General features: G+C 42.2%; 2 protein-coding genes across 2 annotated transcripts; both read right to left on the reverse strand.

Moving 5' to 3' along the window:
- Nucleotides 1-191: 191 nt before the first annotated feature.
- On the reverse strand, nt 192-2529 carry mif4gda (MIF4G domain containing a). Its single transcript, XM_030782625.1, has 6 exons — nt 2468-2529; nt 2004-2110; nt 1766-1875; nt 1483-1638; nt 1276-1368; nt 192-898 (listed from the first exon to the last, which is right to left on the reverse strand). Exons 2-6 carry the CDS (start codon nt 2068-2070, stop codon nt 671-673), a joined length of 654 nt encoding a protein of 217 aa, XP_030638485.1. The 5' UTR covers nt 2071-2110; nt 2468-2529; the 3' UTR covers nt 192-670.
- A 3750-nt stretch (nt 2530-6279) lies between these two features.
- grb2a (growth factor receptor-bound protein 2a) lies at nt 6280-22126 on the reverse strand. Its single transcript, XM_030781953.1, has 6 exons — nt 21921-22126; nt 20725-20994; nt 9921-10018; nt 7655-7777; nt 6759-6927; nt 6280-6465 (listed from the first exon to the last, which is right to left on the reverse strand). The coding sequence occupies exons 2-6, from the start codon at nt 20800-20802 to the stop codon at nt 6280-6282; spliced, it is 654 nt and encodes a 217-aa protein (XP_030637813.1). The 5' UTR covers nt 20803-20994; nt 21921-22126.
- Nucleotides 22127-22410: the final 284 nt, after the last annotated feature.

Genomic DNA, 22410 nt, shown 5'->3' on the forward strand with positions numbered 1-22410 from the left:
TGGAGATTAACTAACAAACTTCATAGTCATATAACTCCTTAAACTCTTTCCCAACAGTTAGATCAAACCGAGTAATGCCACCTAAACATTCAAACAAAAACTGAACGTACAGAATTTACTTACAAAACTTACATGTCACAGAACAGAATGTTTCAAAAATGTGTAAAATCATTTTACCAACAGGGTTCAACTGGATAAGAGTGACCCTCTCCAACAAGGATGCAACACACTGATACTGTCTGCGATGAAACTGTTTATTTTCTGCTGACGTATGCACTCCTGTCACCAAAGAGAGGCAACCCTGTTAAGTAACACGGAGTACGGTGAGAGTCAGAGCGTTATCCCGTATGCTCACTACCCATCCACTCGTCGCGTGCATGGTCGTGTGGGGGCATCAGGACATTGAAACAAAACCAAATCTATTGGTAATGAGACCACCATTTGGAACTTACTTCAACTTTGAACACTACTTATGCAAACACATTAGAACACATGCTGTCTACACTTTCCACGTCTTCTCACATCCTTCGGGCTGTATGTCTGGTGCAAATATAGCACAGGTGCCACTTAGGCTACCTCTCCCCTCCACTCTTCCCAAACTTACTAGCTGAATTTGACACTGAATGATTTAATACACCCAGAGACTCTTCAACCATTCAGGGCTGATGATTCAGTCAACCACTTCACTGTAGTAGTAGTGCTGGGCTGTGTCAGTGAGTGTCCAGCCGCTTGCTCTGAACTCCAGAATCTCCAGGAGCTGAAGTCTGGTCATGGAACTGAGGCTCTCCTGCAGCAGGAAACCATCGCGCAGTAAATAAAACAGCTCGTCCATCCGCTGAGAGTTCATCCTCTCCAGCTGCTCTCCCACACGGTGCAGCTGTACCACCAGACAGTTCACCTAACAGAGTAGAAGAGAAACAGTGCAGCTTAATGCCTGCAGTGAATACAGGTTCCCCTCTGTTAAATGTGCACATGAAGCATACAGAGTTATGACTTCAAGGAACATGCATGGATAATACAGGCTATTTTAGCTGTAAGAAACATAAAGCTCTGCATTTAAGCAACATACATGAGGAGGACTTATACCCCCAAAAGCTTACTATTTAAATACATTTTGACATCTGATCAACAGCTACACATGCTACTTGGCATCCATTTCACTTCAATATATTACACTAATATTTATCTAACTTTATGCACAAGCAGGATGTTAAACTCTAACTTAAATCAGGATTAGGAATGATATCAAGTCCTTTTTTATGCCATTAAACACACCTCTTCATCATTTAACAAGGCATCAGGTCTTGCCAGCCTGAACAGACAGTCATAAATTGGGTCCACAAGAGCCACCATTGGTTCATTATTCACCTAAAGGTGAAGAAAATCATGACACATGATATTTTTAAGTGTTGAAGCATAGTTAAGGATCAATTTCATGTCTGGGGATGAGCAACTGTGGACAATTTTACCCAAAGTGCCTACCTTGAGGTAATCAAATATGTTACAGATGAATGTAACAACACAGACCCATTCCTGTATTGAACGTTTGCGAGTCTCCTCCCTCGCGCTAAACTCTTGCTGCAGTCGGGTTAGAAGTTTTCGTCGAAATACAGATGTGTTACACTGCTTTGCCTCTGTCTGCATGGGGCGAAAGGAGGCATACATAAAAATTAATGTCAGATACAGAAACATCAAAAAAGAGCACAGAAAATGTTAAGTTTAAAAATCTGCAGCAATTTTAAGTAACACTGGATGGAAGAATCACCTGAACAATGGCATAGCAGACAGGGCCAGCATCTTTACAGATGAAGATGTCCTTCATTGATTTGTCCACAATGGCTTTGGAGAGTATCTCTAGATCCACTTTATTCGGTTCTGTTTGTAGAATTGAGCTACATCTGACTTTTCTTGACAAAGACTTGAACATCAGATATATAGACACTTTCAGTATGATAACTCAGACGTTGTTGTATAAAAACGGTACAGTCTAAAGGCTAACTTACCTTTCAGAGCAGATTTTAATAATTTCTGGGTTTCCTCATCAAATGATTGAATTTTGGATTCCTCCATGCTGGTGGATTTGAATACCAGCAGGTTACACCCGAAACACCTGGATAGGTGCACACATTCATAGTGACTTTAGAGTGACAAACGATGACATTGTTGATTTCTTTTTCCTATTTGTTTTGTGCATTTGAATATTACTGCTCAAATATACTGTTAATGGTCGTAAACAACTGCTTTGAGCCGTCTATAGGCTACTTGTATGCATGTACACATTTATCAGGCTAGCGAAGTTAGCTTGCTAATATGTGTCAGAACAAATACAGGCTAACATTAGGTCAATGGGAATGCGACGGCATTCTCCCAAACAAACTGATTTGCAGCGAAAACAAAAACGCATACGGTTTTAATTTCTGAAAATACACTTTTAAATATACTCGATAAAAAGAACGTAGTCCCTCACAATTTGTTGCTACTGAAAATCTCAGGAAACACTTGACTTTCCCACGCCGTTCGCCACCTGAGTGTGAGACGTAAGCGCGCATGCTCTGAACATTGGATTCTCCTTAGTGGAAGGGTGTATCGTACAGCTTCAATAGGGATCTATCTTTTTATTTTCAAAATGGATCCTACATGAAAATAAGTTCAACTCAAAGCAGTAATTCACCGAAAATAGCGATGCAATTGTAAATCTGACATTCAAAACTATAATTTAAGAATGTCGTTATGATCACTACTACCAGTAGATGGCGCTAAACGACAAGCAAGTCCTCTTGAAAATACGGAGACTTTCTGTTCTTCTCAAAGATGTACAAAATTGAAAATCAATACATTTTTCCCGCTGTCTGTATATTCTGCTGTTTTAAACTACTCTGTTTTGATCCTCTACTTGAAAGACATTTGGACAATAAAAGAATGAACAGTTCATACTGCGACCAACATCGGTATCACATTCAAATTAGATTAGGTTGCTCGGTACAAAGCGAGTAATGTTGGCATTGAGATTAGTTTGCATGTGCAGTAGTCAGGGACTACATGTGACCAATTTTGCTTCATTACTGTCAAATATAAATCAACGGCTGTTTGCCATTGGCATAGTTCAGCACTGTACAAGATAGTACCACGCTAAAGTTGAACAGAATACGAAAGTCTGATCTCGTCGATGGACAGCTGATCACAGCTGTCTCAGGTTATTTTGGCAGGCCCTGACCATGTCTTCTTCTTCATCATCATTACTATCAAACTGCTGATGTAATGTGTAAAGCAATGCATGGTTTTGGGTACTATTACTTGAACTTATATGAAACTCATGATGTTTGAAAACAATGGGACAAATGAATTGAGCACGGGACCGCTTTCAAAATCATTTCCACTTTCCCCATAGATCACGGTTTCAAAGACGGATGTGAAATCTCAGAAACTCAGTCAATGAACATAGATGGCATTGGAATCAGTTTTTTTTTTTTATTATTCGGTTTCCTCTACTTACTAGTAAGACAGAAATGCTGCAACCTGTTTAAATGGATGATAATACTCCCTGCCACTAAAACACTGAAATTTGTTTTTCTTTCTCTTAAAGTCTATAGTATGTACATGAAAGCTTCATGTCAGATATACACAAACTCCAGCATTTGGTCCAAAACAAACAAACAAACAAACAAACAAAACAAAACAAAAAAACAGGTCACATGGTCTTCAAAATCACTTACAATAGAACAATATGGTGGCAGCAAATTAAACAGGGGGCAGGACAGGAAACAGACTTGTGGTTTGTGATGCATTTTTTTTCTCTTTATGATTGAATTAAACAGAGAACGTAGAGTTGACGTCGTCGAAACATTAACAACTTATCTAAAAATACAAACCAACAATCGACTTGACAGCAAACATATCTGTGTACTCAGAGACCCGCTCACCCTGAATCACAGAACTGAGCATCACACAAATGAGAACTGGTTCACCTCAGGTCACTACAGTTTTGTTTTGTTTTTTTCCCCTCAGGTTTAAAAATGCTTTTGACAACACCTTCAAGGAATAGCATGACAATGTCTACGATTGGCACTGGGTTAAAAAAAAAAAAAAAAAAAAAAAAAAATCAGAGGTATTAAAAACCTGCTAAAGGAAGGAGAGGCAACACAAAATCCAGTGACAGGTCACATCCTCTAAAGTAAAATCGTAGAGACATGATTCCGCACTTCAGAATGTTTCAGGCAGAGTGTGAGAGAACCAGGGTAGAATCAGTGAGGGAAATCCTGCTGTTACGTGACACAACCTCAAGCCCTCGGGTTTTGATCCCAGGAATAAATACAATAGGCAAAAGCCCTACATGGTTTAAAAAGAGGCACCTTCCCATCACAGTGTTTTCTGAGGCAAATGTATGTTTACTTGCTTTTATCTTGAGTTTGTTGGCTTTGCGTTAAGGAGGACAGGCGTGAGACGTCCGAGTACGGCGGCATTTCAAAAGGGCAGATGAGAAAAGCAGCGATCGCTAACACTGCAGCTTTCGCCTTCATGTGCATTCATTGCAAATGCGAGAGTACAGTATTTTCAAATGAGCAAAATTCCTTTCTGGTCTTTCAGAATTTTTTTAGAAACCGACAGCATGATCACATGAACCCCCTTCACTGATACATTCACATACACCATGAAATCCAAGTCAAAAAGCTAGTCTCCTTCAAGCTTGTCTTGTTCGGTGGAACAAATCCAAACAAAATCGAGGCAGAGTCATAATCTTGCACGTTTCTGAGATATATGATGTCACACTAAGGTGTTCATAAACCATTTCACATAATCCATATGTGATTATTTGCTAGCAAAATTTTACTAATTTCTACAGAGAGAGAGAGAGAGAGAGAAAGAAAGTGAGAGAGAGAGAGACGTAGTAACTATCTATGAGAGTACTGATCTAATTAATAGGATGGGTTCTATACACCAGCCTTCACTAACTGCAGTACTAGGCTAATTTTAACACTGACATCTCCAACGATGGAAAGGCACCAAGCAGAAAGAATAAATACCCGCTTAAAAGGCAGACTGAAATTGTTTTTATCCCTCATTTGAAAAGCGTCGTAGGTTGCTTGTTAGACAGAGATTAATGATAGATGCTTCTTAATGAATATTGATCATTAACTAAGTCAATTAGCCTTTTCCCGTTTTGCCTGAATTGATCTCAATGATCTTGATCTTAAACATAGTTAGACTGTTATTGCAGAGGACAGAATGTAATCAATAGCTGCCCTCAGGTAATGATATATTCAATGTTAGTCTATAGCCTTACACCTTGGCAACATTCGTGAATCCCTACTGTAATTTCTTCAGTAGATACACTGCCTCCAGACATTCCTACTTAGTCAATTTCATTCCGTTTCCTCAGAAAGAATCATTTAGAGGAGTGGGACATGGATTTCTTCTTATTAAACATTCAGTGACAGTAGCTTTGGGTCATATTACTTAACACGTGCTCCAAAACCTGCAGTAAAATTAGAATTAGCATGAGAAGGATGTCTGTTTATGAAAAGAATTAAACACAAGAATTAAATGTAAAACAGCAATAAACATATGTAAAAATACCAAAGCATTCCAAAGATAATGTATGTCTACAATAAAAAGCTGGAATTTCTTCAAGATTTTCATTTATGCTGCCCCAGATTTGGGTGAGAATGCTCAGGTACTTTTGGTCTTTCGCCAACTCATTGCTACTGACACTCATCAAGTCTGTTTTTTTTTTCCTGACCATAATACTTTCATTTACAATTTTTCAAAAAAACAAACAAAAAAAAAAAGGTAATTTTTCTTAGCACAGTTTACGATGTTTAATATTAGAAGGAAATGAAACAAAAAAAAAAAAAACAAAAAAGGAAAACGTAAGAGAGAGAAAGAGAGATTGAGAGGACAAGAATAACTACGGGAGTCTCAGAGTGCAACTAACAAAAGCTCAATTTTGGCTCACAACTTCATCAGTCCTCAACACTCATTCCTCCTCCGGGTATAGCATTCGCTATAATGGCAACCAATGGCAGTGACACAGTCTGTCTCTATTGGTCATCCTTATACACAGCAACAGTTTGGCCTCCCACCCCCCTCCCCGCTCAGCCTCACAAAGGTCTCTGTTTCCATGGCAACCCAGCTGAAAGTCCTTGGGTGTAAGTGGGAGAATGGACAGTTTTTTTTTTCCTTTCTTTTTTTTTTTAAACTTTTGCTTTTCTTTTCCTTTTTTTTTTTAGGGGTATTTTTTTTTTTTCTTCCTTTCTTTCTTTTCTTTTCTTTTTTTTTTTTTTACAGATTCTGGTTTACGGGTGTGACATAATTACGAGGGAACATTCCCGTCTGCCCGTGGCACGCTCCCTTCCACCAGTTGGGGTCGGAGTTGTCGAGGACCTGGATGAAGTCTCCGCGTCTGAAGCCCAGCTCCCCGTCCTCCTGAGGGTCGAAGTCGAAAAGCGCCTGTACGTACGTGGAATGCTGGGACGAAGAAGAGAGGGAAGGATTAGATACGGCACAGGCACAATTTTAGGGAATACTGCATTAAAGCGTTCTGAAAACACGACGGATTAAACCCAGCTCCACCACAGATCAGAGGTTCATCCCTGATTTTGTTTTTTTTTTTAGCAGTGTAGAAAAATTTAAGCTATTCATGAACTCAAAGTGCACATTCGTGTAAAGAGGGATGTTTTCCGATTATGGCATGTGGCTGACCTTTCCATGAAAATGTCATAAGCAATAACTGTGAAGGTGTGGTTTGGTCGAAAGCCTACCTGAGGGACCTGTTCGATGTCCCTGAGGAAGATGGGCTGGTTTCTGGACACTGAGGTGGAACGGTGATAGTCCACTAAAGAGTTGAGCGAGTTGAATTTGACAACCCAAAGGAAATATTTCCCCGCGCCGTCTCGAAGAACTTTAAAGTGTTGAACATCGTTACCAAATCTAAAAATGGGGGGGGAGCAAAAATAAAATGTTTATTGTATTGTTTATTACTGTTATGTATTCTGGGTGCAGCAATTCTTTCTGTTCCTTTGACTCTGTTTATCTCAGAGTATCAGTATCAGTAACCATCTGTTCAGGGCTGCATGAATGATTTACATTGCACTGGCCTAGATTTTCAAAACCCCCCTCTCTCTGTCTCTCTCATACACACACACACACACACACGTACACACGAGCACACACACCCTGCTGAAAACAACAAAACAAAATTAAAATTCTGAAAAACAGGTGTATTTTGGCATGATCAGATAACGGATCCTACTTCTGGGAAAATACGAATCATTTTAAATAGTCAAAATATTCAACTTAAATGAAAAACGCTCACCGCTGGTGGAGCAGTTGCTATGCCTTGGTAAAAGCACTGATATGCTAATATATGCAGAACTATTTGGTTGTCCACAGGGTGAGACAACATTAAAGGGGTAATTATTATGATAGCTAGCAGGCAGCGTGTTGACTTTACGTCTGTTCTGAAAGGCTTGACCAGCTTAATGGAAACCGCGACGCAATCAACAGATTCACAACAGTGAATCAATACGATGGTGGCTGAGTTGCTATTCTCCGTAGACATTCACAGAGAAAAGACAGACAAGGAGAGTCTATTGCGGTGTCCGTCTGACGGGAGGAGTAAAAAGAGAACAGAAGAGAGAAGGAGAAATGAATTTACTTGACAGATAGTGAGAAATCTCCCGGCGCGCTCTCGCTCTCCCGGATGAGGAAAGCTCCGTCGTGCTTCTGTTTGTTCAGCATCTCCTCCGCCTTCGCCCGGGGAATCTTCCCGTAAAACCACCTGTGTCCACCGGAGAGCACGGACGTTAAAAATCAAACAAAACAAAACAAACCCAACAACAACACGTTAAACACGGAAAGTTCATGACCCTGCCGAGCAACAGTTCAAAGTAATCTGCTTCAATCTCCTGATCCTTTGACCTCCGGGTGCAAAGTAATAATCGTGTTCCTGAGCTGTACTGCGCTGAGGATGAATGCATTAAATCGCCATGAGAGTTGTGTACCCCCCCCCCCTTGAAATAATCACTAGTGGGTGATGAAAGTGTTTTTAAACCTGGTTAAGATAGTCTTTTAATGCTAATTTAAATCTCATCAACTGAAGCACTACACAAGAAAGAACATGCCTAAGTTAATAATACTTAATGTACCAGGACGCAAAAACCCTTCAGGCTATAAAAGACAACATAAAGGCTGATATGGGGAGCAGTGCAGACATACAGGTGGCTAATGACATAAGGAGAGCATAGGTGAGGACCTTACAGAGGTGCAATTTCTAATGATTAAGGGTGATTAGCAGTTTTGTTAACCTTTCAAAGCTCCAAAATGTTCTTTTTCCCCTTACGTGATGAAAACTTTTGCAAGATACTATTTCTTGACAGCCATCTTTGCTTTCCACTCAAGCCAAGTACAAAATCAATAGGGTACCAAATCACGTGCTGATAGTTCCATTCCACAGGATGTTTTTGCATCTGTAAAATTTCCCCATTTAACAGTTACACCCACTGAGCTATGACAGAAAAGACAGAAAATCCTGTGACTATATTAACCGGAGGCGCCCCCTGATACACAGCACTGTTTAATCAAAGGTAACATCACTGGGCATGTGAGGGGGAGAAAAAAAAAAAAAACCCAAACAAACAAAAAAACCCCCAGACGTGACAGAAGTCCATTTATAGGACTCTTTACTGCAGTGCAGCACGGTTCGTTGTAATCAGTCTAATTAGCACGAGTAGGCCTTTGACCTCGGGCCGTGCGGTGGGGGGGGGGGGGGGGGGGGGGCGGGTCAGGCTGCTCTCTCGCCCCATTAGTCACTCTGGACTATGACAAGCTTCTCTTTTCATTGACAAAAGCACTGCATCTCTTTATCCAGCCAGCCTGGCTCACAGAGCGGGACCTCTCCCTGCCAGCAAGGGTGAAATGAGAAAATGCCCTTGTCAGAGACTGGCTGCAGTTACAACAGCTCGAGTACTCTACCGCAGCGTGACAATAAGAGATACATCAGCCTGTGGGCACCGACTACGCCAAACAAATGAGTCAGCTCCACTGCCCCTACAGACAAGAGAGCAATCTGTCTTCATACGCTACCGTGATGCAGCGGGACCAGATGCGCACAGGCGCGGTTAGTCACGAGCGGGTTTTTAAATACACGGTCAGTTCAGAGGGTGCTGAATGGGAGGGTAAATAGGCGAATAAATGGAAAGCGCGTTTCGTTAGAGGGGGTCTCGCTTTAGCCATGAGGTTTTAAGAAGAACGTTCGGAGACGTGTCTGACGAAACGGCCCCCCGAGAGTCTTTCGAGCCAGTTTGGCCATTTCCGGGTTCCTTGCCATCAGCTAAATGGGATGATTGAACAGAGAGAGAGAGAGAGAGAAAAAAAAAAAAAGAAACCCCAAGCCCCATTAATATTGAGAGAACCAGGATTGTGGAGTCATCTTAAGTTACGTTCGAGTCCAGGGCAGCGGCGAGAGCTTCCCAGAGAAAACTCTGGATGTCTGACACAGCAAAAAGAGCTCCGTTCTGACGCCACATGATGAAGGCTTTTCAAATACAGACCAGACTACAGTGCCAAACCCAAATCTTTTAGGCCAAAGGGTTCATGAGTCTGAAAAAAAAAAAAAAAACTGCTAACCTCAGACCTCAAAGATATCTCTGTCAACATGGGATATAATTTGAGGAAAGGATATAACTCTTTTTCCTTGCCGTTCATTCCTTATACCAGAAGACACCGAGGTAATTTGCAGTCCTACTCGTTCTGCTTGTGCTGGTTAAGACATTAGTGAAACTGGGTGATGATGAACTGCACGAATGCCACATCACGTCGCAACGGGTGTGGTCGACAGAGAGAAGGGACCAATCAAGCAGATGTCAGATAAATATTTTAAGTTCATTGAGTCGACGGAAAAATCAAATCAGGATGATACTTACGGATGGGGTTTCATTTCGATGTAGTTTTTAGGGATGAATCCTTCCTTTCCATTCAGCTCTGCCTTGTACCAGTTCTGGTCACATTCTTCATTTAAAACCTAAATTAAAATGACAAAATGCACAACATGATTAGTATAAAATGAGAGCTAGGTTGCCACCAGTTACCGAAACTCTGTTTTAAAATGCCTTACGGCAGAAAGGAGTGCCGTTATTTGAGTAGAGAGGTCAAACTGCATTTCGCAAGCTTTCAATTCAAGTTCAGTAGCATCCTTTATAAAGGCTTCTTCGTATTATGACTACGAAAAAAAAAAAATCTGGTTAAGTTTCTATCAACCTGTTCGAGGAGAGCGTGGGAGGGTGAGTGTCATTCACGGCCTCACTAGAATATAGGTTAAGAAGAAGTCCATTGATCGGTTTAGCTGAGCTTTCAGCACTACGCCAGCAGTCTGAGAGAGCAGAACTTAGCTGATACCAATGCCATGTGTGATATTAATCTAAGGCCAGGCATGCTCTCACTATAATGGTTGTCAAACCAGTTACCATCTCAGAAGTGAAACTTAAAAAAGAAAAAAAAATGCATGAAGGAGGAGGTGACAGTGGTGATGTAGATGTTTTGACTTTTATCTAAGTGCCTATGAATTACCATTAACTCAACCACAAAGATGCCAAACTGAGGTTAATAGGAAGTACGGTTTTCTGCTCTGGTCTAGAACATTCTCTTGCGCTGAAAAAGAAAGAAAGAGAGAGAGAGACAGAGAGAGAGAGAGAGAGAGAAAGAGATGACTTCTCCTGTCTGTAAGCAGCCACTCAGTAAACAGCCATTAATCTTCCTTCTCTTCTGCCGAATTATGGCGCCTCTCTTCCCTGGCCGCAAGTGAAAGAGAATGCTATTGTAAACAAGCAGTATGGCAAACAATGTAGAGGGTTATAAGAATGGAAGAGAGATCTTAGTGACCTTTCTCATGTCATGTCACGACTGGAAAATTAAATTGAAACCCATGTCACGCTTTTGTTTTAGTGGTATGCGACTAACGCCACGGTTAAGTGCTCAATTTACAAATTTGTAGAACATAACTTATTCAAAACGAACAACGACAAAAAAACGCCACACTGTAAAAAACAAAAAAAACAAAAAGGCGAGCTTCTTATTGTCGTCGATGGAATTTTGTTAATGACGTAACTAAAGGACCTCTCTCGTGTTTAGTTTTAATAGCACGCAGTGATAAAGCCGCAAAGCTTAGTTGCTTCTGCTTGACTTCCTGTTGGTGGATTTGTAAATGCAAAAGAATTAAGTGTGTTCTCTCCACGCACGCTGCTGGTGCATGCTGTAGGATGAGTCACGAAAACACAAGCTCTCTCACTCAGACATTTCAACTTCATTCATTTTTAGGTCACAACACCTTAACCTCCCTACTACGAGTAATACACCTATCCTATCAAGATACCGTTTGTCGCTGCATCTATTAGACGAAGTTGTACTTTATTATAACTCCCAAAACGATCTGTTTTTAAAGAGCCTCCTCCTTACTATGCTGAAGAACACCTCCAATCCAAAAATTGAAACCACCCATGGGTTCTTTCTCTACACTACTGTATGCTCTTCCTTTGTGTGTGAAAGTGCAGAGAGAGAGAGAGAGAGAGTGAAAAAAAAACCTACACATATGCAAACTCTGCCCCAATTTCAGAGACTCTCAGAAAATCTCCTCACAGCACTGTGCACAGATTTAGTCGGGAAAGATAAACAAACAAACAGAGAGAGAGGGAGAGAGAGAGAGAGAGAGAGAGAGAAAGAGAGACAGTGAGAGAGAGAGAGAGAGAGAGAGAGAGAGAGAGATTAAGGACGGAGGGAGGGGCCTTCTGTTCCAAGTAGAGAGCGGATTTGGGGGGGTGGTTGGAGGGAAGGGAAAAAGAGGTTACCAGCCCTGGTTCCAAAAATCGTATCCCCCCCAGACCACTGTAATACTGGGAGACTTGGCTTTTGGCACACAGATGTCAGAGAGCTCTCCATACTCTCCCACATCACTAAAATTCCCATTCCCGGTGCATGCTGCCAGCAGCTCACTGTCTCTCAGGAGATCGCTGTTGCTAGGCAGTGAGAGGGCAGAATAAATGTGCTGGGTGTGTGTGTGTGTGTGTGAGTGTTGGGGGGGGGGGGGGGGGGGGGGGGGTGCGTATGGATAACGTCCAACGTTTTTTGTTTTTTTAACTCAGCCCAAATGTGTGGAAGCGTATGCGTGAACTTATCAGCAGGGCCGTGTTGACGGAAGTGTGGGGATCCGTGCCCTATGACACGTTACGGTGTCTGATCACGCATGTTACATGATCAGACTGTTAACACGGCCTGACTGTTCCAGTGAACCCAGCACGACCTGGCACGCTCGTGCAGATAGCAGGCAGGGGTCAACAGATATAGCGTTAGCGCAAGCGGCTCTGGTGTGGGGCAAATGACCGGTTCCTAATATAGAAAGAAAATATTTGAATATGTGAGTCATCCGTGTACAAGTGTGCAATACTTATTGCCATTATGCCAACTGCATGTGTGTGTGTGTGTGTGTGTGTGTGTGTGTGTGTGTGTGTGTGTGTGCGCGTGCGTGCGTGGGAGGGAAGCTGTCCTGAGGAGATGGAAATGAGGTAAGGTAATCAGCCCCCCCTTCCACAGGAGAGACAGAGTCCCTGTGCATTAGGAGAGATGGCTGAGAAAACTAATTAAGCTAAATGTAGGAAATAAGGCTCTGCTTGACTATTAACTGAGTGAGGATGTGTGTGTGTGTGTGTGTGTGTGTGTGCGTGCGTGCGTGTGCGTGAGTGCGTGTGAAAAGACAGAGAGGCTGACTCCTTTGTCATACACAATACCACTGTCCACAAAACAATGCCACTGAGTGAGGCTTGAAGTTTTGTTCAGTGGCCTCAAAAAGAATAAGAATAAGGAGGAATAATAAAAAAAAAAAAAAAAAAGAAAAAGAAAAAACAAACAAAAAACAAAACAAAAACAGGCCAAACAAAAACAAAACACAGAGCCACTCCGTCTTTCTTTTAGTTCACCGTTTTTTTTTTTTGGGTTTTTTTTTATGAGCGGTCTCCAAAAGGACCCCTATCCGGGTCCTCTCTGGTTAACAGTTAAGAAAAGCTTTAAAACTGTACTAAGATATACGCAAATAATCACGATTTTTATATGGAAAAACATGTTATTCATAACTTCCAAATATTAACATGACCTTTTGACACGTGAGAGCCCACTGCTTAAGAGCTACAGCTCTGATGAAAGAGAGGGGAAAAAAGACAGATGTTAAAGGAAAAAGGTGGATGTGCTGTTTTTGTCTTCCGTTCCGTGGACTGTGGAGTATGTGTGGCTATTCGTGTGAACGAGGGGAAGAGAGGTGAGACTGCTCTGTGCTCCAATCTGAGACATCATCTCCTGACCCATAGAAAACACAAAAAAAGTGTCAAGTAGGGCACAAGTTATCTATAATTAAAGTGTTTTTAAGAACATCTACGTGGCAGATAGCTGTGTGATGAACTGAAAAAAGGAGAAGGAAAATGAATAAAGAGAAAACACAATCTGATGGGGGGGGGGGGGGGTACAAAGCATAGCCCACTGCTCGCAACACCTCGCCCCATCCTCATGTGTAAACCGTCCTCTTAGCTTAGCCCGTCCTTCTTATTACAATTGATTCGAAGAAGCAGGAAAAAAAGGAAGCAAAAAAAAGAGTCACACATACCACAATAGGTCCGGTGTCTGATAATTCTACCAATCTGTGGGCTGCAGCAAACTCTAACACCTCTCTACACACAGAGAGCATTAGCCTACGTCCCATGGGCCGCACAGTGAAGCAGCGCTCTGACAGCAGTAACAGCGCCAATGAAAAAAAAAAAACCAAAAAACACCATACATGGTTCTGTAGTGGAGACTTCGTCATAACCACCGACACCTACAAATCGAGGAGGAAATAAACAGGAGGTTCGCGGTTTAAAATGATCATTAACACCTGCGTTCCAGAAATTTTACCTCAGGGTTTCACCTAGCAGGCTACGTTCTGTTAGCCTGCTCTACATTCGCAAAAAATGGAAGTCTGCAGTTATTGTGTGGGTGAAAGAACTGGGGTGTTTTTTGGGTTTTTTTTCATGGGTGGAAATGATGGTGGGGAGAGGGATGGATAGAAAGCACAGACACTGCAGCAGTCCGGCGGGCTATCAGATTATAGCGGCCTGTCAAAGCGGTAAAAACTGAGGGGAACTGAGGTAAACTTCTCCATTTCAATATATGTTCACGGTGGCACTCAGACTATCCTGAATTCAGTCTTATGGCGGCAAGCTGGGGAAGAAAAGAAAAAAAAAAAAAAAAAAAAGACGTGCTTTGCGGCTGTTCAAGAATAAAAGGAGGCGGTGGAGAGATGTTTGACATAGCTTGGAAAATAGGCCTACACATCTGGGAGCTACATGCAAAAGTCGACAGCTCAATGCGAGATGGGACAAAAGTCATCTAACAGGAGTCAAGGCTCACAGGACCAAAAAAAAAAAAAGACACCAGTTAATCCTGCTGTATATGGTAAGCACATGGGCTCAGATGTGCTCAGGGTATAAAATCCAAAACGACCATCAACTAACTGGCTCTGTCAGCAAATTAACAAACTAACAGTGGCAAACGTGTTTTTCCCTCGACAAAATATGGCTTATGGTTATACATTCACAAGTTGAGATAGGTGACGTGTCCTTATTGTATGATCATAAATGCCACATGACGCATGTAATGATCAAAGTTCCTTTTCAGGCTGCCACATCTACACGAGTACACTTAGTAATGAGAATAGTACCCAGGCTAGAATGCCAGTCTATAAACCGATGGCGTTCTTTTCCCCGAATTCTGCACATCTCTGAGAGCATTAAGTTGCTCCAGAACTTCAAAGTGTGTCGCAGAAAGCCTGATTGTGCTAGCCAAATCTGCAGGCATTAGACTTCTGGGCAAGAGCCTGTTTTTCTTGGCAGTGATCAGTCACATTTGAGCGCGGGCTAGATGACAGCCGCGAGCTGCTGGGTCACTTCGGGTCTTCTCCACGGCCAATGAAGTCACTGCCTAATCAAAGTCGCGGAAGAAAAGATAGCACTCAGCACTAGCGCCTCGTACCCCTGGCTGTCTCCCGGGCAGTTCTGTGCAACTGTGGTTGCCGCGGCTGCGGCCGAGGCTGCTGATTCCTGAGACAGTCAGCGAGTCCCTGGAGAGCGTACTCAAGAGGCGTCATGCCACTGTAATACCAGCTTTAGCCAGGCACTTTTAACAAGATCCCTGACAGCTTGGTAGGATTACAGCATTAGAGACAGAGAGAGAGAGAGAGAGAGAGAGAGAGAGAGAGAGAGAGAGAGATCTATGACTCTTACACAATAATCATGGGATCAGAAGATCACACACACTGATCTCATCTCTAGTGGTTGTTTAAAAGCAACCAGCATTACTTGGTGGACATCCTTAGCAGTCTACCAATAATAATAAAAAAAAAAAAACCCCAGAGAAACAAAGAAACAACAACAATAAAAAAAACCAAAACAAAAACAGAGAATGCCTGCAAGCGGTGAATTACTCAATGACTGTGTGTTTGACACCTAAAACGGGCAAGTCAAGCTGCGGAGGTCTCGACAGCGGTTAGCGTTTTTTTTCCCCCCCCGTGTGCCGGGAGGCAGCAGCGCGCGGAGCAGTGACATGCCTGTTCGTGACAGAGGACAGGGATGACTCACCGCTGGAGGAGAACGAGCGAGCAGGCTGCACTGTGGTGCGTCATTCCACACTGACCACTTTTCCCCCCAGAAGTACGCCGTACACACAACCTATCTTTAGCTCAATGGCACACACGCTTCCAGATATTAGCCACTCGAGTGGATTAAAACAAAGGGAAATCACTAGGGAGCCTGTGCAACAGAACGCTCTTTGCAACCACATTTTTAACAACCCGCAAATCAAGACAAACGTCACAAAACATGACTTTTTTTTTTTAATGGAATTGTTCTCCAGTTGGATTGGAAACTAAAAAAAAAAAAAGACGGGTGAGCGCGTTCCTCTTGTATCTGTACAAATCTGTCTGACCGAATGAAAACGATGAGTGAAGTTCCTCCACAATCACAAGATATACAGAGAGAAAAAAAAAGAATACACAGGCAGAGATGTGTAAGCCTTGTTCTGTTGGCTGTGGGCTCTCTCAAGGGTTTCATTGCGTCATCGCAGGTGATAAAATAACAACCACCTACTCTCCTTTAATGACATTTGTCTTTTGCCAGAAACCACAATAGTAACTTGCCAAGCCAGAGACAAAGACCCCTCAAATTACACATAATCTTCCGAAGCCCGCGTCCTTTAGAATTTCCAGCACAATGGCTCGACCACAAAACGACATTACAGTCAGTCTTTCTTTCTCTTTTTTTCCTTTTAGAACAAAAGGGCAAGAGGAGTAAACGAAATGAGAAAAAAAACATTTAAAAAGAGAATGTCAAGGCCAAACAGCCGCCAACTGCAGAATTTATTAATGTTTCAAAATCCCTGTCTGACTTTGGCATTCCAACTGCACTGCGAGTTGAACGGAGAGCTCTGGAGGCTAGTTTTTTTAAATCTTGGAATCTCTCAGTCTCTCAGCGAAAATTCCCAGGTGGTGTTGGGAAACTGAAGTAAATAGAGAGGTGTACCATAAACCTCAAACCTCCCTCAAATGAAAACAAAACGAAAAAAAAAAAAAAAAAAAAAAAAAAGAGACAATGAAATCCCGGGAGAATGCCGGAATTTCATCAAAGAACAAGTCTCTGAGTTTCACCGGTAACAAGCAGGGACCTTTCCAAAAGGCTAGAAGACGAGCGAGTCCTTGGAGTTGAATGTTCAAAGCAGCAAACAAGATACAACATACGTAACAGCCCTGCAGTCATGATGTAGAGAGGAGTAATTAGCAAGATTTTGTTTTCTAGGTCAACAACTTCCATTTTAATGGAAGCTGCCGGCAGGGGATAACCATAGTACATCATACAGATATGGTGTTCCCAGCATAGAACAAGCACAGGTATGTTACACATTCCTGAGTGGGAAAGATACCTTAATGGTATCTTCAAGTTGGAGAGACACAGTAGAATTCGGAAATGCAAGACAAAAACTAAACTAAATGAGAAGACCAAAAAAAAAAAAAATCTAAAAACATTTTGCAAGTAAGCAATATTTCAGCCATGTTCTTCTTTTTCTTCCCCCTCCTCTTAGATTGACATCAGTGTTGAAAACTCCAAATAACATTGGAGCCCTTCTGACCCTTGCCCTGCTGAGGTGGCACCCCCCATCCCAGAGTGAGTATGTGTACACACACACACACACACACACACCATATGGAATGGAGAAGTCACAGGCAAGAGTCTTCAGATTCCTCCCATCTTTCACATGGTGAGAACCATCTGAGCTTTCCATATCCTCTGCTTCTTCTTCGCTAAACTCTAGAGCCGCTGGTTTTTGTTTGTGGCGCTCTCACCACAGAGCTAGAGGGAAAATAAACATCGCCAACTCTCCAGAGCCTCCCACTTCCTGTCTCTATTTCTCTCTCTTCGTCTGCTCTGAGTGGTAGATGTAAACAGTGGAACAACAGCATGCAGAGATGACATGGCTCTTCAGTTCCTCTCCACACACTCCTCCATTTGATCGTTGGCTTTAGCGAGCGTGTTTGAGAATGACACTGAGTTTCGCTCAATGCAGACGTGAGGCTAAATTCAACATCTGATGAGAGAATCCAGACGAGCACAAGAGATAACTAACGCGAGGTACGTCAAACTCGGTGTAAAACTCAAACACTGTTGGAAATGTGAGAAATGCATCACTCATCACTCTGAACAATGAGAGATACTTCTGTTAGAGTGCCATAAATCTAGTGTGACATCCTCCAAGATATTTTTAACAACAAAAAGGCAAGTGGATGCCCCCCCCCCCCCCCCCCCCCAATAAAAAAAATGTTATTTGTCTCACTGATCTTTCCCCTGCCACACAGCTAGTGGTCAAGTTTTAGTTTTAGATCCTTCCCTTTTAACTCCTTTAAGGCTAAATTTAGATGAGCCACTTTACAGACCTCTGTTCTCCAAAGGAGAAAAAAACCAAAAAGCTGTGTCCTTGATGCATTAACACCAGAAATCCTCCTCCTCACACTTTAGTAGCCTATCTCTGTAAAATGGGCAGTTTTACAGTTTTAAGGTCTTCAAACTCTTTTAAACAGAAAAACAGTCTCCTTTAATAAAAAAACAAAAAAAACACCAAACATCCAACGCGCCTCTCTGAGAACAGAGTAGAAAGCTGACAAGGAGCGAACAAGCCTCCAAACAACTGGCAACATGTCAGGACATTATGAATGCCATTTTATGTTCAAACTCTGGCTCAAACATCAGCTTCCATTTGGAGGTGGAATAGATAAAAACAACACAAACAGAAGCAGCAACAGCAACAACAACAACAACAACAACAACAACAAAAAGCTTTAAAGGATAAATTATGCCAATTAGCCCTGTTCTGACCTCCTTCAACATAGAACAAAATACCTCTGAGAATAAATATGGACTTTGATTTGAGTGCCAAGACAAAAGGTTCTAACATCTATGGGGTGCAGGCTGTGTGAAGGTCAAAAGGGGAGGGGGGAGGGATGACTTGATTTGCACTCCATGCTCTCTGAAGACTTTTTGATCATGTTGTAGTTGGCATCAGGCAAAAGCAGAACATGTATGCGGAGTGATGATTAGAAATGGAATGGAACATTGTGAATGCAGAGTGCCTTTGGCTTTGAAGCTTGTGGTTTGTGCGGAGAGAGGGCCAAGGGGGCCCTGAAAGCAAGTCCTCCATGGTCTAAATTCAATTAGGGGTTGGGGAAAAGATGGCAAGCGTTCCTGAATCCCCTCCAGAATCCCTCCAGCCTCCGGGGCCAGAGCCTCGGGAGATTTGGAGGGGAGGGATGGATTCGCTTCAGCAGCAGGAGTGGGGTCTGTGAGTGTGTGTGTGTGTGTGCGTGTGTGTGTATGTATGCATGTTCGTCAGAGTAGGAACGCTTGTGCAACGCGCCGTCCGGTTCCGAGCTGAAGTGCATCGCACCACTGAAGGCTTAAGAGCATTACAATGAATCTGTTGCCTAACACACACTCTGATTAATATTTATGTCCTGCTTAACACAGCCAAAGACCCCTGGGATGGTGCGAGCTGGCCGCCTCCCACTCCGACTATATCTTTTTCATCAGAGCCACGATATCACAGGGTTTCCACACTGTAGTTAATCCAAGGTCAACAGCAGAAGGTTTCTGAAGAGCTGACCGAGTGACATGTTTAACTTTTTGGAAAAGTTAAGGAATGCAGGTCCGACTGGGCTTACAGCATGACTGCCAATGTCAATACAAATTTCATCTAGCCTTTGCTTACACTAGCAAACTACACATAGCGAGAACACTGAAGCCTCTTGGAAACGTCCCGTCACGAAATGTCATAAGAACCTGCCGTGTCAAAACAAGGCTACGGACTTTTTATCCCGATTGGTGAAAAAAAAAAATACTGTTGTGGCTTTTTTTGCCGGTCATGTGAAAAGACTGTAAAATATTTCTTCTGCTTGGTCACATGCTGCTACTACATCAAAAAAAAAAAAAAAAAAAAAGGAAAGGGGGAAAAAAAAAAAAATCAGAAATCATAAGACTTGCTGCAGTGCTTGGTCGCGTCCCCAGTCTGACCACTACCAATAATCATACAACTCCTACCAGAATGGAGAGCACAGAGGAAACAAATGTAAAACACAGCTGACCACAAGAAGTGTTAGAAAGGTCCCAGACAAATGAGAAAAGGGAACAGCAGACCACACCAAAGTACTAAAGAGGACAGAAGTGCTTAAGTAATGAACACCATTAGAGTTCAGTGCTGTAAATCAATACATCACCCTGGAATCAACTTACTGTGATAAAATTAAAACTCTTAGTTATCGTAAAACAATTTAAAAAAAAAAAAAAAAGGAAGGAAGAAAGAAAGAAAAGCAGAGGGCAGATCACAGTATTCTGTGACAATGCAGTAATGTGAAGAAAATACAACCAGAGATTTTCTATGGTAAATAAGGGATTAGTATTTTGACTAGTTCAACTACATGACTGATATCTTGATTGGCTGTTCCTTCCATACAGCCTCTTAAACCACTCTATTAATACATTTGTATCTCTGACAGTGACAAGACAATGATTGCACAGAGGATCACTAAAGCCTTTAGACTAAATCCTTTGCTTGGCTGCTCTGTTAAATAACAGTATTAAATAACATTGCAGATTTGTTTCTCGTCATCATGCACGTCTAATACATAGAGCATACTGTTTATGGAGTCGTTTACAGCGGTCTGACTAAACAGTCATATCTACCAAGGTAGCAAAGCGGTGTTCTGTGTTTGACAGTGCTATAAAAACATACTATAAAAGGATGACGATAGTATAGGCCTGAGAGACGTCCTTGTCTACTGTTTCTTTAAAATATGCGCCAACACAAACTATTAAATTACCACTGAACAATCAAATGCACGCTTGCGTAACACACATGACGCTGGGATATGTTGGTATTAAGTACGATATTCCAAAAGTAAACACGAGGAACGCTGTCTGGCTTAACAGCACCTATGAGGGGGAGCGGTAGACATGTGAGACACAAAAGCAATTCCCAAACTACTGGACAGTGATCGAGAGTTAACATTCGAAACCTTACAAAGCATCAAATCAAAAACCAACCATAATTTGAACCTCAAACATGATCTTGAATTTTCTTAAGCCCATGCAGTGGAAGAAAAATACTCTTGTTTACCTTTAGTGTCTCTCCCCGCTTGAAACTAAGTTCATCATCCGCAGTGGCTTTGAAATCGTATTTGGCTATGGCCTCCATGATAGGCACTGACGGACACTTGTATTGACTTGCGCCAGGTAACCACTCTCGGAGCTGTTCGTCTCGATGAGATTACTCCTTTAAGCAATCGTAGAAATAGTAACGGGCTGATGGAATTAAAGCTCCAAAGACTGCTCCTCTATTTGGCGTGTTGAGCGTACAGTCCTTCACGCTGGGATGGCATCCGTTGACCTGATAACGAGAGGAAAGGTGAGCCCTGAGCTTCTTATATGTCACTGTTTCACAAAATGGAGAGAGAGAGAGAGAGAGAGAGAGAGAGAGAGAGAAAAAAAACACCGACTGCTGTTCTTAAACTGTTTGAAGAAACCGCACCCTGAAACTAGGCAACCCTGAAAGGGACCCACAACTACAGGAGGAAGGAAACGTGTTGACATTTCCCGCAACCAACTACGGACGACCACTACCAGAAATAACCAAACAGATGTATGGAAGGAGTCGGGGCGACGGCAGATACATTTGGTCACTCTAAAGTGACAAGGTTTTGGCTGTCAGATGCATAGACAGTAGTCTTGGCAACAGGCAGGAAAACAAACGGACTGCAAGGATGCCGCCTTTGGAAACTAGAGTTTGTGAAAGATGAAGGCCATGTAGACTGCTGTGACATGATTAACACCACTGTGATCTGATAAAAACGCCCTTAATACAGATGAAAAGTTAATATATTTTAAGCCTACAAAATGTTATACGCAAGATCGAGTGCCTCAGTGCCCGAAACACCACCACCTTCGCACATGGGAAAGTTCTAGACGTTGATATAAAGGGAAGTGGGTTTTCCTTCACTGTCTTTGCGCCGCGATGGAAATTGCAGCAAAAACGTCACTGGCAAATGTTTTCAGCGAAATATGAGTCCTTAACCCAGCGATAGTTAATTTGGCTTAGAAAATCAATTAATTTATGTCAGAAGCATCAATAGCGCTGTTTTCAGTTCGTCGCATTCGGGTCCAGACATTTATATGCACATATTTATGAAATCTGATACGTATTATTTCAAACTCAGCAGTCCCATTCCACGATCTTTGACAATATACACATTCACTCGGGAATATTTGCCTATCAAAACTATTCCCAATATAGCCAACAGTTAGTAGAAGACTCACCCTGATCGTTAGCAAGCAGCTTGCTGTGTGGCTGGCTAAAGACGGCAGCAATCAAGCTTAGGAATGCCACCTCGGTGTATATCTGGATCACCGAGGACAGATAACTGGTTGAGGTCCACAGATTACACACACTCTGGATTATTAATCGCTCGTATGGGCAATATTTTAGAGCCTCAAAAACAGCTTCACGAAACAAGGAGCAAAGGTTTCCGCTTCCTCCTATGTCTCCCCTTGTAGCCGTCTAACAAAATCTCGCGATACTTGTCACCTTGACGTTTTGGGGTATGTCAATAACTCTCACCATAAATAGACTATAATGGCAAAACAGAATTTACAGTATGACAGCGTTCCCATTATATGTATTGTTTTGTTTTGTTACTTTGTTTGCAACTTATTGGCTTGTTCAAACATTGAGACTTGAAATAAATACACTTTGTATATTGAGCACTGGGCTTCGCTTACATATACAGTTTTCACATTAATAGTCTGA

The sequence above is a fragment of the Chanos chanos genome, chromosome 8 (assembly GCF_902362185.1).
Source record: "Chanos chanos chromosome 8, fChaCha1.1, whole genome shotgun sequence".
NCBI classification, from domain to species: domain Eukaryota; kingdom Metazoa; phylum Chordata; class Actinopteri; order Gonorynchiformes; family Chanidae; genus Chanos; species Chanos chanos.